At 43.8% G+C, this 17,476-nt stretch overlaps 1 protein-coding gene across 1 annotated transcript; it reads right to left on the bottom strand.

Moving 5' to 3' along the window:
* Window positions 1–6,776: 6,776 nt before the first annotated feature.
* Window positions 6,777–17,179, bottom strand: PFDN4 (prefoldin subunit 4). The gene is made up of 4 exons (XM_022597646.3): window positions 16,937–17,179; window positions 10,821–10,928; window positions 9,850–9,990; window positions 6,777–7,983 (listed from the first exon to the last, which is right to left on the bottom strand). Exons 1-4 carry the CDS (start codon window positions 16,958–16,960, stop codon window positions 7,852–7,854), a joined length of 405 nt encoding a protein of 134 aa, XP_022453354.1. The 5' UTR covers window positions 16,961–17,179; the 3' UTR covers window positions 6,777–7,851.
* Window positions 17,180–17,476: the final 297 nt, after the last annotated feature.

The following is a 17,476-nucleotide window of genomic DNA, read 5'->3' as shown; positions in this document are numbered from 1 at the left end:
AGGGAGCATGACAAACCTGGGGAACTGGAACTAGTGCAGAGGTGAGCAGCAATGGAGAGGCAGGCAGGGTTCACACTAAGCAGGCCAGGTGAGGTATTTTCTTTTCTATGACTCCTACTGAGAAGAGGATTTTTTTTTTTTTTTTGAGGGGAGGGGAATCAGATTTGTAGTCTTAAAAAATGTAACTGGGGCTTCCCTGGTGGCGCAGTGGTTGAGAGTCCACCTGCCGATGCAGGGGACACGGGTTCGTGCCCCGGTCCGGGAAGATCCCACATGCCGCAGAGCGGCTGGGCCCGTGAGCCACGGCCGCTGAGCATGCGCATCCGGAGCCTGTGCTCCGCAACGGGAGAGGCCGCGACAGTGAGAGGCCCGCGTACCGCAAAAAAAAAAAAAAAAAAGTATCTGGCTACTGGGTAAAAAAAAATGAATAGAAGGGAGTGTGTCAAGAAGGACAGAGTCAGGGAGACTCATTACAAGAAATGAGCAATAGTCCACATGAGCGATCATGGCCACTGGACCAAGGTGGTAGAGACCACCAATGGAGATGTGGACCAAATCAAGAGTCAGCTTGGACACAAGTTTCATCATATTTAGGGGCTAGTTTAGTTTAATTATAGTTCTTTTGCCACTGCCAGCTACTGCAATTGGGACTTCATAAGTTTGAGCTGAATGGTTTAAGATAATAATTAGTAGATTATTCATTAAATCCAAGTTTTCCACTGCCAATTGTTTTCCACTGCAATCACATCCTGAGGAGGATTTAATTCCATTGCCTAGTACATCTGCTCATCTACATCTGTGCCCTCATGGGTTTTGTTGACATCTACCAGACAAACTCTACCAATAATTCCAATGTTACCGCAAACTCCGAGACGATTGTGAATGTTAGACATATGATTACAAAATAAATGAGAAATTATGACTAGTATTCACTGTCCGTTTCCAACAGAAATGACCCTTCCCCATGTACCCAATATTACTGTGCACAGTGGTGCACAAGGCCAAGTTCAAGATTCCAGATGCTCTACGGGCATAACCAGAGACCTTCCTTCACCTTACAGGACTGCAGTGAAATGGGTTCCCACTGAAATGGGTCTTTTACGATGGCTCATACACCAAGGCCATCACTACTCTGCTCTCTAATTCCTACCCATTTCTAGGGGAAATTCTGAATTTGAACTTACCTATGGGCCGTCCTTGGATCTAGAGGGATTGCTGGAAGATTCTACACTTGCATATCAGTATTGAAATCAAGTGTTCAGGTGCACAGATTGAAGCCCCACTGCCTGGACTTGAGTCTTGGCTCCCCTACTAAAGACTGTGGGGCCTTGAGCAGGGCACTTAATTTCTCTGGGCCTCCTTTTTGTCGTCTGTAAAATGGAGACGGTGATAATAAAAGCCCGTGCCTTATAGGGCTGTGAGGACTGAGTGGACATATATAAAGCGCTCAGACCATGCCTATGGATGTTGGCTGGTTAACATCAGCCTCTCTCTGATTTCCTTCCACTGGACTGAGGTTAACTATTAAGTTGCTACAAGAATTGGCCATGTGAATTCTGCTCCTGCATTTCTTCCGAAGCAGGTGTTGAAGTTAACATCTACTCCACTACTCAAAGTCAATGACCAATAGGGGAAATTTTTTTTTCAGGGTTTACTCCTTTGAAAAACGTTTTTTTCCTTTCTCCTGAGATACTGGTAGGTATCACTCTTTCTACCGTGGTATTTACTCATCATTTTTCTTTCTTTGCCTTAGCTGCCAGAAGCTCAGAGCATGTTAATCTAACGTGCAGATTCTGGGCCAATTTATTTACTTTTCTCTTTCTTACTCATTTCCATTCTTTCTTTTCCCTCTTCTTTTAATGTTGTATTTTATACATACATACACATATACATTTACATGGACAGCTGAGAAGCTATCTGAAAGTCTTTTTCATCAGTCAAAGGACACAAAATCACCAACGAAAAGAAGTCTCAGCAGTACAGCCTATGCATTCATTAACAGCCCATTTGCTGCCTAAGCTGTAAGGCTTGGGGCAAATTGCTTATCCTCTATAAACCTTTTACCACACCTGTACCATGAGGGGTAATAACAGAATCTATTCCAAAGAGTTATCATGAGAAAGGAATTAATACATAAAAAGCATTCAGAACAGTGCCAGCATGTAAGCCCTCAATGCTCGTTCTTAGTATCATTAGAATTAATTTCAGGCATCAGAATGCAGGCTCTCCAAGAGAACTAGTTACCGAGAAACACCTACAAACAAGCCCTAATTACTGTCCTCCAAAATTTTTATACCAAATCTTTAAACCAAATTTCAAGTTCTGCCCAGTACGGATGTATGTGCGTGTGCATTTGTGTGTCTGTGTATCTGTGCATATCTAATCTTTAATAAAGAATTGTGGGGCTTCCCTGGTGGCGCAGTGGTTGAGAGTCTGCCAGCCGATGCAGGGGACAGGGGTTCGTGCCCTGGTCCGGGAAAATCCCACATGCCGCGGAGCGGCTGGGCCCGTGAGCCATGGCCGCTGAGCCTGCGCGCCCGGAGCCTGTGCTCCGCAACGGGAGAGGCCACAGCAGTGAGAGGCCTGCGTACCGCAAAAAAAAAAAAAAAAAAAAAAAAGGAGAGTTAACAATACTCAGTTTTATGTCAAATGACACAAAAAAATGTTGAAAGTGATGCAGTTAAATATCAGTAACAACACACACTTCTTTCTGGTTTATTTGTACCATAACTAACACAGTTTTATAAACACTTGTTACTGTGAGTGATTTCATGTTAGCATGAAGGATTCACACTGAATATAACATATTGAAAGTAAACAGCTATGTACCCACGACCCAGGCTCCTGTCTTTGCCTCCCCAGTCATATCTTCTTCCCCCTCCAGAATTAATCACTATTCTGAATCTTTTTTCTATCATTTATTCCTCAAGGAAGAGCTTTTATAAAATGTAAATTAATTGTGCGTTTTTCCGGTTTACTGTTCATAGAAGCACCGTGTTATCCTCTTCCTTCACACGGACCCTTCCCCTGCTGTGCTTCTTTATCTCTTGTCCCTTGATTTTTCCATCATTTTTTCTCCTGGATTCCTTGCTATCTACTCCTACATGGACTCATATATTCCCTGATCTTAAAAATGAAAACAAACCCAAAAAACGTCCTTCCATCGACACAGTAATGGCATTAAATGATAGTCTATCTCCTTCCTTCCACTATTAACTTTCTTGTAAAGATACTTTTCACTTCTGCCTCCAAATCTCAATCACCACTGCTTAATCTTTTATAATCTGTTTACCCCCAGCAAGCAGGACACTTCTAGCTACCCTCACCCCTAAGCAGGATGGGTCAGTCTTCTTTGATGCTCCGGTATCTTGTTACTCTTTTCCCCACTATAACTGTGCGTTGAGAATTCTCAGTTGGTGTTTGGTTTCTCCCTCCCAACCCCACACAGACTGAATAACTGGAGCCGAGATAGTTCTTTAGCTGAATCACAATCATCTGGAGGGCTTGTTAAAACACTGGGTTCCACCCCCAGTTTCTATAAATAGTTGTTGAAGGCAACTATTCTATCCATCGTCTCCCTCAGCATCATGCCCAATGGAGAAAACGATTTTTCAGGGTTTAGTCCTGCGAAAACCTTTGAATCTGTAAGATGTGTAAGATTCTACACCCCCCCCTCACTACTGCAGCCTCTGTCTCCTTTGATGGTTCTTTTTCTCCCACCTGCATTCTTTCCTAAGTCCTCTTCTCTTCCATTACAAAGCTACCTGGGCTGTCCAAGGTATGGCCCACTGACCAGCAATATCAGAATAATCTGGAAGCTTATTAGAAATGCAGAGTCCCAGGCACCAGCACGAACCCACTGAACCAGAATCTGCGTTTTAACAAAATCCCCCAATGATGTGTGTGTACTTGAAACGTTAAGAAGCACTTCTCTAGGATGAAAATGGTCCTAAAATATATCTCCCCAGTCCTGCATGGAGTGGGGACAGCCCCAGGTTCACGTGGAAACTGGGAAGTAGGGGCTCAAACGCAGACTCCCGCCTGTATCCTATAGGCCTGTTCCCCTCTAAGCCCCGACGGCGCGTGGCTGCCCGGGCCTGGTCGGTCAGCCGTCTTCCGCAGGCCCCAGGACGGGTAGCTGCAGGCAAGGGTTCCCAAACCCACTCTGGCTCCGTAGGCCTCGACCTCGGCCCACCTGTCTTCCCAACTTTAGCGTTATACCGCCGCCGTCTAGCGGCAGCTCTACTCAGAGGCAGCAGCGCCTCAGGTTTAGCCCCGGAAAAAAGAAGTTTCAACCTACCTTCCAAGAGCCAAGTTTACATCGGCACAGGACCGGCGTCCTAGCAACTCCAAGTGTCGAAGGCCAAACTCATGCTCTTCTCTCAGTCTCCCCTTTCCTGCTGGATAGACCAGACACTTCCGACTTTCCTGCCTTTGTTAACCATTCCACGGGCTTCCAGGGGTCCCCCAGGCTTCCGGGGGGCGCACAGGCTTCCGGGGGTAGCAAAGCCGAGCGTGCGCGGGCGCCCGGCAAGTATGCAAATGAGGGGAGTGGGCGGGGCGAACTGGCGAGCCGCTCTGTCCAATGGGTGAGCGGCTGAAGATGCCAGCTGGAAATGTGGTCCCAATGTTTGGCCAAACTGCATTTATGTGAGAGCTCCTGATTTTATTGTGGCAAGACACTTAAAAAATTTTTTCTTTTTCTTTTTAACTAGGAGCGCCAAAGAAAACGTACTGCAGGCTGTACTTGGCCTGTGCTCAAAACCAAGTTCTCTTTGGTTTCTCCTCCTTCCTGAACCTTCATCTCTCCAATCACTGTCAAGACCTACGTCTCTCACCTTCTCTCCAGGTCCTAGCTTACTTTTCTTTCTTTTCCTCTGCCAACTGGATCTATGCACCAAAGAAAGTGCAGTAACATCTGGTATCCCTTCCTCCATCACTTTGTAGTAATACCCACCAATCAACTGCCAAATTATTCTAAAATATTGTTCCAATCATATATACCACCTTTCTATTCAAAGCCCTTGAGAAATTCCCCCTGGCCTCCAGCTGTCAGAACTCTATATCAAATGGCATCCCTCCCCAACACCCTCCAACTCCCCATCCCTCCCCTAATTAGTCGTGGTTTTGAGTAGAGCTCTTAAGGCTTGGATAAGCCTAGTGGTGGTTGTGGAGATAGAAAGAAATGGACAGATTTGAGAAGTATTTAAAAACTAAAGTCAGCAGCACGAGCTCCTAAGACCCTCACTGCAGAGCAAATTATCTATTATTTACTTCCTATCAATGCCTGGATAAGACGTAGCAGATTGTGCACATGAGTTTGCAAGCCAGCAGCCTGATGGTCAATTTTTTTCTACAAATATCTTTCGTTTAGCCTGCATTGCTTTAAAAAAAAAAAAAAGTTGCACTTTCTAAAACTAGTAATTGTATATAAAAACCAGGATTACTGTCCAAAAAAAGTGGTGACAAATCCAGATCAAAACTTCTACGCGGGGCTTCCCTGGTGGCGCAGTGGTTGAGAGTCCGCCTGCCGATGCAGGGGACACGGGTTCGTGCCCCAGTCTGGGAGGATCCCACATGCCGCGGAGCGGCTGGGCCCATGAACCATGGCCGCTGAGCCTGCGCGTCCGTAGCCTGTGCTCCGCAACAGGAGAGGCCACAACAGTGAGAGGCCCAAGTACTGCAAAAAAAAACCCAAAAACAAACAAAAAAACTACGCGGCTGGATTTTATCAGATGCAGTACATTCAGTTCATAGCCTTCACCTTAGCCCAATGAATTTACTAATAAAAATAAGAAAAGGCTGACTGACACTTTAGGAATCAATTTAAAATGGGAATCAAATATTTCTGATGTCCTTCGTAAGTTTACTTCACAGGTACACTTTAAAAAATAAGGTATAAAGTTAGCAATAATGTATCCCCCTCCCTCCCCCCATTAGATGTTTGGTTTTTTTGTATTAGGCTTATTCACTAATGTGGTTACAAAATTTTCAGTCCTGGCCAGTTTATACAACTCAGTTTCTGGCACATAAGTCAGATGAGCCTTCAATGCTAACATTTCTAAAAGGTTCAATTTTAGCCAGCCTCTGGCTGGATCTTCCAACTGGCCCTCCAGATCCATCCATTCACCTCCCCCGGGCCCCGCAAAAGACCAACTTCTATGGACTACCTCTGGATTCCCAATGGGTTTGGCCAATGGTGGACACAAGCTGGCTTCTGGAGGGAGAATGAGGTCAGGGTGTCCAGTCCCCTGGCTCTGTCACTGCAGGGATGTCCCTGGCTGGCTGTGCCCCTCTTCAAATGAAGGCAGCCCTTCCCTGAGCTCCAGAGTGAAGGGGGTGGCTACTCGCTCCCCACCAGCCTCTGTGGGTACGAGACACTCCTAGTGGCTACCCTCCACCTTTGGAATCCTGGCTCAAATTTTCTCCAATTTTTCTAATTTGAGGGTGTTATCTGTTTCCTGCTACAATACACTTCCCCAGTCTCACACTTCTAACCAAATGCACAGAAGAAAACATATCCTTCTAAGCGTCATTTTCTAGAATTTGAATATCACTCTTTGGGAAAATTTGCAGCAATTTAGAAGTTTGCCTTGGGCTTCCCTGGTGGCGCAGTGGTTGAGAGTCCGCCTGCCAATGCAGGGGACACGGATTCGTGCCCCAGGCCGGGAAGATCCCACATGCCGGGGAGCGGCTAGGCCCATGAAGCCATGGCCGCTGAGCCTGCGGGTCCGGAGCCTGTGCTCCGCAACAGGAGAGGCCACAACAGTGAGAGGCCCGCGTACCGCAAAAAAAAAAAAAAGTTTGCCTTTAAGTCGTGAAGAATTTTAGAATTATATATTCTACCTTTAAGCCTGAATTGTTTCTAAACGTTTAACCAAAAAGATACATATGCAATGCTTAGCCTTGAAAGTGAAAAAAATGACATTTCCTCTAAAACTATGGACATTTAATCCTGGAATTATCCTCACTTGGGTATTATGATTCCTCCATTGGTATTTTGGCATATCAGTGCCACCTGCTGGAAAGTTAATACAATTAGGTCTTCTAAATCCCAAAACGGTTATCTTTTGCAGGGGCAGTAGGGAGTAAATGTACTCTTTAAGGAAAAAAGCCTTATTTTTAAACACACAGCTGCTTAACTTCCACACCATTATCAATACAAACCCCAGTTAATTGCAAAGCACTAAAATAAAATCTAAAACTTACAATTTAAAAAAAACCCAAACATCTCTTTCTATTGGTATATCTCTGTTGTTCTGCTCTGTGTATGAAGTTCAACATGCCTCACGTGTCTCAGCATCATCTGGACTCTTAAACCAAGATCTATATGTGAAATACATATGCTTAGATGTAATATATACTACACATATTTAAAGAAAATATATACATTTGTTTTAGTATATGACAAAGTTTTAGTTGTGGAGTAAAAGTAGACAGATGTAGGACCGGATCTTTCTGCAGTGCTTTTACCATCTCTAAGTGGCAACTGAAACAGACATAGTAGATAAACAACATGACGCATGTTAACTGTTAAATTTTCTTATAATAAAAATTGCACAAATATTCTAAGTGATAATATAGAAACGTAAACGATTGCTTAACTGATTTTAATAACATGACATAAAGCCCCTACACTTGATATAATTGTTATGCAAAATACATAGATGAATACTGTCTTCTTTTAAAAATATAAAATAAATAAGCAAGACATGTGAAAATAGGCGTTTCCATTAAATAAATGAAAATTTTAAAAAAAGTTTTGCTTTCCATATCATTTGAAGAAGGGAAATTATCATTTTAAACAATATTCAAGTTTATTAAACAAATTTAAAAAGTATTATAAAATGTTTAACTTTCATCAGCTTCAAGGTTTATGTTACTCCCAAATTTTGCATATAGCTGAACTTTCAAATCTGCTAACACCCGCTGAATTGATTCCACTCTGGATTCTAAGGCATCAATTTCTTCTTGCAAATTTTTCTGGAAAAAAAAATTAGTTTAAATTAATTCTCTTCAGTTGGATGATTTCTGAGCATCTGTGGATGAAATAATATTGGGGAAGAATTTTAGGTCAAAAACTTTCTAAACTTGGACAGGCAGCTAAATAACACTGATAATTAAATCTAAACCAAAAGTCTGAATGTGGGGCATTTTTCATTCATGATCTATATTTGCTTATTATAGAATAAGTCAAGCTTTTCTCAGTTTTGGCTGACTTAAAAAACAGAATAAAATAAAAGAAAATTAATTCCTAAATTATCATATCCTAATAAAGAAAGAATGACATTCAAACATTTACGGTAAACAGTTTACCACGGGCCTGGTTTCTGACACAGCCTTTTCCAACTTCCCACAAAAATAACTATGGAACTAGAGGAAATGATAAAAATTCACACACTCACCAATAATTAAAAGTAACAACTTATTGTCAAAACCTGGCAGAGGGCTTCCCTGGTGGCGCAGTGGTTGAGAGTCCGCCTGCCGATGCAGGGGACACGGGTTCGTGCCCGGTCCGGGAAGATCCCACATGCCACGGAGCAGCTCGGCCTGTGAGCCATGGCCGCGAAGCCTGCATGTCCGGAGCCTGTGCTCCGCAACGGGAGAGGTCACAACGGTGAGACGCCCGCGTACCGCAAAAAAAAAAACCAAAAAACCTGGCAGAAATTTCCCTAACTATGAGGCCCCTGGAGTTAGACTTTGAAAGAGCAGTAATGAGAGCCTCATTTATGAAAGAGCAGTTTTGCCACACAAAATGCATGGAATGTCAGAAATTCCTTCCTGGCCAGGATCAAAAGGATTTTTCCTAAACATGACAAAGAAAAAAATGGAATCACACAAATAATATATGTACCCATTAATATCAGGAACAAAAGAAGAATGCCTAGTATTGACAACGTTATTAGTTTAGAAATATGGCCAGTGGTTCTCAAAGGGTGGCCCCCAGATCACCTGGAAGCTTGTGAGAAATATGAATTCCAGGGCTCCACTCCAGGCCTCCTGAATTAGAAGTTATTGGGGTTGGGCTCAATAATCTGAATTTTTAACAAGCCCAAATGTTGTCAGTGAATCCATACTCTCACCCAGGAATTACACTTCTCTGATTATTTCCTTAAAAGAACTTTCTACATGTGAACAAAGGTTTAGGTTTAAGAATGCTCACTACAATATTCCTATAGGAAAACAGCAAAAACAAGTTAATGTAACAACAGGAGGACAGTGGGCTGAATCAATGGCCACCAACATGACATTGAACAGTCATCAAAATTGATGTTTTTAAAGCACGTGTAGCTGGCCTAGAACAGGCTCCCAGTGAAGATCTGCTGGATAAATGAACATTAAATGGAACAAGATAATACCCAACTAGGACATTAAGTGACCAAAACGTGAAGCAAAAATACACAGAGAAAGAGGAGGAGAGAACATAAAAGAAATACATGAAAATGTTTATTATGGATGATTATCTCTGGGTAGTGGGATTACGGGTGACTTTTCTACTTTATAATATTCTGTACTTTCTAAATACTATTAACTTAGAACACAGGTTCTGGAGGCAAAGAGGATTCCCTTTGTCATTTTGAGGAAGTCCCATAACCTCTCTAAGCCTCGATTCTTCTTCAGCTCTCAATTGGGATTCCCAGTATTATCCCATAGAGTCATCGTTAGGATTAAACAAAATCATGCTTACAAAACATTCAGAGCAGGCCTGGGACATTGTAAGAATGCATGAAATATTAGCTATCATCCCTTATTCTCCATTACACCTAAAATTACACATTCTATTTTATAATGACATAAATCCTACTTTAAGGCTTAGACTTCATCACCCAGGGAGAGACTCCAACATACCTTTGCTTCTTCTAACATTTCTTGTGTTTCTTCTTGAGAATGGCTAATGAAAACATCACCAATCTGATAAGGTATCATTAAGCAGTCGTCGTCTGCAAGCATGATATCCTCACAAGCATCTTCTAAATTCTGGAGTTGTTTCTGTAAATACAAAAGTGAATGGCAATGAAGAATGTATTCAAAATTCCCTAATAGAGGCTAAAAGCCAATTTTAATTTGGGGACCTCAACTCTTTGAGGGACTCTTTCACACAGGTATCATCACATTAAAATAAGTTTCTTACATTTTTAGATAGCATTTCATAAGGAAGCACGTAGCTCACTAACACACTGTCCTTTAGATAGTTCCAGATTGCTATAAGCCCCCTGAGGCGGACAGTGGAGGTATCCATGGCCACTCAAAATGTCTCCTACTTTGTTTCCCACCTTGTGACTTCTGCCTTCTTATAGTAGAATAAAAACACGAACACAAACACAAACCTGCATTTCTCAGCTTTGCTTGATGATAGAATGAAAGCAAATAATAACATAAATTCCACTAATCAAAGACACCTGAACTGGACTTCAACCCAGGAGAGCTGCATGAGAAGAGGCTGGGCACAAGCCTCTGACACACAGGCTTGGGCACGGCAGCAGCCCAGTGTTCCGAGGACTGACGGGCAGCGTCCCCATGGTGGAGGGGGCAGCTGGCTCTGGGATCAGTGGCGACAACAGCAGCTCCATCACCAGCCAAGTTCTCTGGTTCTGGGACCTGCTCCTAGACCCTCAGCCGAGGGTCACACCCCTCAACAATCTGTACGCTATCTCACCTCCCTTAAACAACGTCTTCCTTCTTAAACTCACTAGAGTGTATTTTGTCATCTACAACAAAGAGCCCAGACAGATATAATCACATATTACTGAATTTAGTTTTAAAAAGCTATAGCATGAAGAACTTTTATTTTTCTTAAATAAGATCTGTATTTTCAATACCTTTTTTACTTCTATTTCTTCCTTCAGCTCTGTGATTCTACTTGTATTCCGTGCAAATTTGTTTATCTTTTGTTGATCTTCAAAAGTAACGTTGACATCTTCTGCAGCCTGAAAAAACATATACACTGTTTTGTAGAGTTAATTTTAATGGAGAAGTTATAGGTTAGCTTTTAATATAACTCTGAAATAGCCCAATAAACTACTTGCCCTCAGAGTCCAGAATCACGAGAGGTTCAGAATATCACAAACACAGGCCTTACTAAGTTTCTGCTCCACAAGCTTAAGATTTGTTCATAAATCTATAACCTCTTCTGATATGCTATGGAGTAATGCCTAACGTGCAAAAACACTTCAAATATAAATAACAATTAAGAATAAGTCCTGAATCGACACAGAGCAAAACTGCACTACCTTTAAAACTATTTTCCACCAGCCTCCACAGCTGAGGGTTGTACCAGAAAATCAGAAACAGGGAAGAAATCTTGAGAGAAACTCTCCAGGGACTGCAGGCTTTGTAATAAGGAAGTGACAAGAACAGGAGTGTACCCATTTCTGGAGATAAATATAACTCAATTCAAACTCTTTTGAGCTGTATGGCACAAGATAAAAACCCAAGGAAAAAAAAAAAGAATAAGTCCTGAATCAAGTCAGTCAACTTTTGGCCTAGAGCAGAATTTTTTAAGATAGCCCAGGGAACAAAAGTGATGTGATAATTAATTTTGGTAAATGCCTCAGACTAGTTTATTCTCTCAGAGTTAAAACTTGCTTAAGTTTATTGAGGCTATCAGAAGTCTGTTTCTATAATTTTTAATCTAACTGATACACTGGCTTGAGGGTCACTATGCATTTCAGTGACTATATTCTACACACACACATTAAAAATTACATTTAATGCAGAACTTGTTTATGTGTCTTAATTATGAATAAGGTGTAATTCACTGTAAAATGATAAAAATTGAATATTTTTAACTGTGATTAAATTTGTAAATAAAATTGGACTACTTAGACAACAAAGTATCTATGAAACCATATAACAGCTAACATTTACTGAGCATTTATTATGTACCAAGAACTTTCTAAGTACTTTATTATCTCTGCTAATCCTCCAATCAGTCTTATTAAGTAGGATCATTAGTACCACTGTTCTACCGATGGAGAAAGCATGGAGAGGTTAAATAATTTGCCCAAAGCCACATAGCAAGTAAGTGGTAAAGCTCGGTTTCAACCCAGGTAATCTGGCTCGCGTCCAGACAGGTCCATGAGCTCTTGGAAATTAAAGGCAAAAGTGTGTGTCTGTGTGTGTTTATACACGCAATCATGTATACCTGGAAGAGGAGGAGGAAGTCCTTGGTTTTAATCAGATTCTCAAAGGCGCACTTTTTTTTTTTTTTGGTTCCTTCCCCTTTTCATTTTTTTTTAAATTTTATATTGGAATATAGTTGATTAACAAGGGACTATATATTTTTTAAACATTTTTTTAAAAATAACAGACTTCCTTAGAGTTTCCCCTCATTTATAGAAGAGGAACATGGGCACTTGATGATAATTTAAAGCAGGAAAGAGACAGATATAGCTTCAACAAGGACTATTTAGGGCTCTTTTGCCAATAACAGTAATGGTTCATAACAACCACACCCCATCCTTTCACCCGGTCTCTCTTGACAATTGACTTTTATTTCCTTTATTTGAGGCAACCTGTTGTCTCAAGCAGTACGGAGCTTGGTGATCGGAATATAAATGCAGACACCTAGAATTCAGCCTTCCTCTGACCCAGGCTCTCATCACCCAATACACACGCATCAGCCCCATCATCAGACACCCAGCAGTTATCTTGAAAAAAATCCTTTACAGTGGGATATACGTATAGCTTTGAATGTTCACCCTGGTGCATAATTTTTACAAATATGGAAGCTGGGAAACACTGAGCTATGCTACAGAAGCCAAAGCAAAGTCCATATGCAGATATGTTGGCATTCAAGTCATTTGCCTGCACAAGAAGTCTCAACTCTCTAAGCCAACAGGGAATAGAGAATTCTAGAGTTCCTGCTCCTGCAGAATTCAAATATTGAGTCCTTGAAAGCCTGAATATGTATTTACAGATGCACTTGTCATGGTGAGGCTTTACTGGGGTAATCCCCATGAAAGCACCCAGCACAGGGCTGAAACACAACTGAGGCTTAATCCATTGTTTCTGAGCTTGAATCTAAATCATGTTCCATCAGACTCACCGACACAGGGTTTCTGAAAAGTTGTGGAGAGTCTGGCCACCTGCCTTCTACCTTTCCAAAGCAGGCGTTTCCTGCTGTAGCCTCACCAAACGGCAGCCCCCAGCACACGCTGGACCCTGGAGTTCATTTCCTTAATGGTGGTTTTCTCCCTGGGGTTAAGGACTCAAGTCGGGGTTTGAGGCAAACACACGCGCTGGTTAAACCGCGTGCCACCCAGGGGAGGGCTGTTTACTGTGGAAAGTGAGAAGTCAGCACCCTCTCTGATTACAGTGGTGGCTTCCGTTTTAATCTCACTGATCTAGAAACACTCCTATGTTGCTGGAAGCTCCATTTGGCAGGGAGGGAGTAATTCTAAACGGGGAGTGCACCGACTGTCAGAGGTCCATTTACCCCTGAAACTATGCAAAATGCTGTGGATTATATGTGCATTCTTCTGGAAGGGTCTTCATGGCTTTCATCAGATTCTTAAAGAGACCCACACCCCCAAAGGTTAGGAGAGAAGCCCGATGTAGTTAGTACCGCTCACGAAGCCAAAATAACTCAAGGAGGAAGGAGTTACTTAGTAGTACCAGAGTGGTGGAAAGAGTAAGAGTGGATTCAAATCCAAGGAAGCAGGAACCTTAGGCAAATTGTTCAGTTCTCTGGAGCCACCTCAGGTTTGTCATCTGTAAAATGCGGAAGCTATTCCCACCTTGCAGAGGGGATAAAATGAGCACCTGGCGTAGAGCCTGGAGATGGAGTCGCCTTTCAATAAACGACAGCTAAGTGCTTTATTTCCTGAATAACGTTTACCAAAAATCATTACAAAGAAGAACAGACTCAGACCCAGACCCAGAGGAAAATTCTGCTAGGCTTAAGAGAAATATGACTGCCCAAGATTCAAGGTGAAAGTTAAAATTCCCTGCGCTATGACTGCACCCTCATCTGGAGCATCAGCCCCTCACGGGATCCTGGGAGGAAAGCGACCCACCCTCAGTCATGCCCACACTGACTCTGGGTTTCACCAGCACAATCTGGGCCCACAGCAGGGTCCCTCAGGTTCTAAAGACCTAGGAGGAAGTTCCGGCCAATTGTAGTCTGCTTTTATTTTTGTTTTTTAAAGGTATCTACCCAGTTTCTACAATATAAAACTTTGCTTTGTATTTTTATTCACCTTCCCAGTGAACAGTCATTCATTTAATAATTACTTAGGGGGCTTCCCTGGTGGCGCAGTGGTTGAGAGTCCGCCTGCCGATGCAGGGGACACGGGTTCGTGCCCTGGTCCGGGAAGATCCCGCGTGCCGCGGAGCGGCTGGGCCCGTGAGCCATGGCTGCTGAGCCTGTGCGTCCGGAGCCTGTGCTCCGCAACGGGAGAGGCCACAACAGTGAGAGGCCCGCGTACCGCAAAAAAAAAAAAAAAAAAAAAAAATTACTTAGTGTTTCGTATGTACGAGGTACTGTGAAAGGAGGATATTCATGAGTCCTCACCTCAAGAATACTGGCACACTTATATTCTAGTGGAAGAGGTGTGCAAAAAGTAAGCGTTTCTGCTAGATGGTGATAGAAAGCAGAGCTCTGGAGATGACACGACTGAATCATCTCATCTTAACTTCTCACCAGAAAAAGTCATGACCCACTGGGAGGTAATGGGTTATAAAGCAATCCAGACTGCAAACAATTTTCCTTAAACTCCAAGGGCTATCCTGTGATATTTCACTCTCACACATCAGCATGCCTCTGTTTTCTCTTACAGTCGGCAGAGAAAAGAGGCACATGTCGCTAACCTATCAGAAATTGTCCACAGCACTGGAGACACCTACAGGAAGATGTTGCATCTATGAGAGTCTTATTAAGATAAAGAAGAAAATCTTATGTTTTGGCCGCCACCTACCCCTCTATAAGTTATTTTACCACCATGGTTCAGCCTGTCCCCTGCCCCGGTTCTCTGTCATCCTGGCCATCCTTTTATTGAATGCACGCAGGGCCTTTGCAGGAGGTACTCCAACTTTCTCTTCTGCTCCTCATGGAATCCTACAGATCACACCTTCTCAGGAAAGCCTTCTCTGACCTCAAAGCAGACCTTATTCCAGCCCTCATTTCACAAGCCCCTTTCTTCCATAGTTCTTATCGGAGTTGCAAATTTTACAGTTTTCTGTGTGACTATTGATTAACGCCTGCCTCTCCCCAAGAGTAAGTTCTACAATGCTGTAAGGACAAGGGGATAAAAACCTCATTATTGTTCACCATTCTTATGTCGATCACCTAAAACTGAAACTGTGCCGTAGACCATGCTCAAAAAGTTTGTTAAATGAATGAAAGGAAAAAATGTTGATCAAGAATTTTGATCAGGGTTCAAACCATTCTTCCACCATTTCCTCAACGTTTACTTCATCTCTCTGTAGTTTCTACATCTGTCGAATGAGGGTGAACCACAACTAGTATCTTCCATGGAGTTAAAGGCCATACCTGACAGAGCCCAATATAAAAACAAAACAGAGGCCAAGTGAATCTCACATACCTTCTGTCAATCATCATGGCCCTAAACCCAACTCTGGTACCTGATAAGAATTCGTGGATGACAGACCAGTAGAATGAGCAACTCACCCCGGTTTGCCTGGGGCTTTCCCAGTTTTAGCACTCCCTCCATCTCAGGCAAACCTGGATGGATTGGTCACCCTACAGCAAGTGCAGGAGGGCTTAGACTATGAGGTGCCCTTGAGCAGGAAAGCAATGGAAGCATATTCCCATGTGGTCTTAGAAGCGGAATGAAAGGAAACACACACAAGACCTACAGAGCCCTTCAGCCATGGGACTCTGATCAGACAGCATGGAAGTTAAAAACACAGGCTCTGGAGGCAGAACATCTATGTTTATTTATCTAAATCCTAATTTGCCTCTGTGCTTCAGTTTCCTCATCTGTAAAATAAGGTTAAACATAACATCACCCTTAAAGGAGTGTAAGATTAAAATAAACAATGTATACAATGTGCTTAAACCGGTGCCCAGCACACAGTAAAGCCTCAATAAATATCAGATATTATTTCCTTGTCCCTCTCCATTTTCTTTCTATCTAGATTTCTTTAAGCATCTGGGTAGACTTAACAAATTATAAGCCCTGAAGACGCGTTCTGCTTGCTTAGTAGGATAAAAGGTGGGCTTTGGGAAAAACAAAATAACACCTGAGTTTGCACTCCACCTCTGCTTATTAGCTGAGTCACTTTGAAGCCGCTCACCGCTCTAAGTTTCTCCGTCTGTAAAGTGGGAGGAAAACGTGCCCTTGCTAAATTGCTGTAAGGATCCGTGATAATAATAAACGGACGGCTTCTGGGCCCCGGCCCATCGTCCATCCTCAATAACAGATGGTTTTAGCCTGGAGGGCGCATGGGGCACCGAGTGTAGAGTTGAGTGGCTCAGGGGCCAGATAATCCGGGGATTGCTGGTTCCTGCTCTGCTCCTTAAGACTGCGTGACCTTGGGCAGGTGACTCCACCTCTCTGGACCTCAGCTTCCTTGCCTACAAAGAAGGGTACCAGAGCGCCCACCCTTGTGAACTTGTAAGGGTTAAACGTGACGACCCAGGTAAAGTACCTGCGTTATGGCCAGCCGCAGTCAACCGAACCCTTAGGCTTCCCACACCCCAAGGACAAGGTCTGGGCAGCGGGATCCTCAGACTCTCCAGGATCATCCTCAGCTCCGCCAGAAGCGACGCAGAGTCCTCTAAGGGTCCCAGACCCCAAGACGCCGGGCGCGGGCAGGCCTCGCCCCGGGACCGCCTTCAGGGTCGGGAGTCTCGGCCCCGAGCCCCGCGCCGGGCTTCAGAGCTTCGCGCCCCCAGCACCCCGCGGCCGGCCCCCTGCGGCCGACCCCCGCCCGCCGGCCGAGCATCCCGCAACCCGAGCGCCCCACTCACCGCCTTCTTCATGGTGGCCGCCATCTTGGGACTGGACTACGGCCCGAGGCGGGGAGGGCCGCTAAGGTGTGCCTCGGCCCCGCGCCCTCCCTCGCTCCCCGACGAGGCAGGACTCCCGCCAAACACAAAGTGGTCTCTACTTTCCCTCTGACTGGACCTTCGATCAGTGATTCCTAAGGTCTGGGACTCGGGGAGGACATGTAACCTGGAAAGACTTGGTACGTGCCAATTAAAGGGACAGGCGACTCCCTGTGGGCCGACAGAAACTGGGGTGGGTGTGGCGAGCGGCCGCAGCTCCAGCAGCGGGCAGCAGGGGGCGCTCAGCGCGGCGGGGCCGCGAGCGAGCAGAAGGGCCGTTCCTTTCCACCCGTCCCACGAACCGTGGAAGAAATACACCTCCCTAAAAAAAGAGCTAAGAACGAATGACCTTGGCAATAGCGTGAGAGACGTATGTGCCCTGATAATTCAGATGATAAAAAGGAGGAAGTACTCCTAGTAGTTAATTTTTTTCAACAATATTATTCAGCAATTACTGTATAC

The sequence above is a fragment of the Delphinapterus leucas genome, chromosome 15, assembly GCF_059928025.1.
Source record: "Delphinapterus leucas isolate spDelLeu-1000000601 "Yukka" chromosome 15, BTC_Dleu_Yukka2, whole genome shotgun sequence".
Classification (NCBI taxonomy): domain Eukaryota; kingdom Metazoa; phylum Chordata; class Mammalia; order Artiodactyla; family Monodontidae; genus Delphinapterus; species Delphinapterus leucas.
Note: the sequence above shows the minus strand (reverse complement) of the source record. Positions and strands in the feature narration are given on the sequence as shown.

Excerpts from the sequence above, each read along its gene's own strand:
- PFDN4 (XM_022597646.3), bottom strand. The coding sequence starts at position 16,960 with ATGGCGGCCACCATGAAGAAGGCG. Across the intron at positions 9,991-10,820 it reads AAGAAATAGAAGTAAAAAAG|AAACAACTCCAGAATTTAGA; the intron begins GTATTGAAAATA and ends TTGTATTTACAG. Across the intron at positions 7,984-9,849 it reads AAATGTTAGAAGAAGCAAAG|AAAAATTTGCAAGAAGAAAT; the intron begins GTATGTTGGAGT and ends TTTTTTTTCCAG.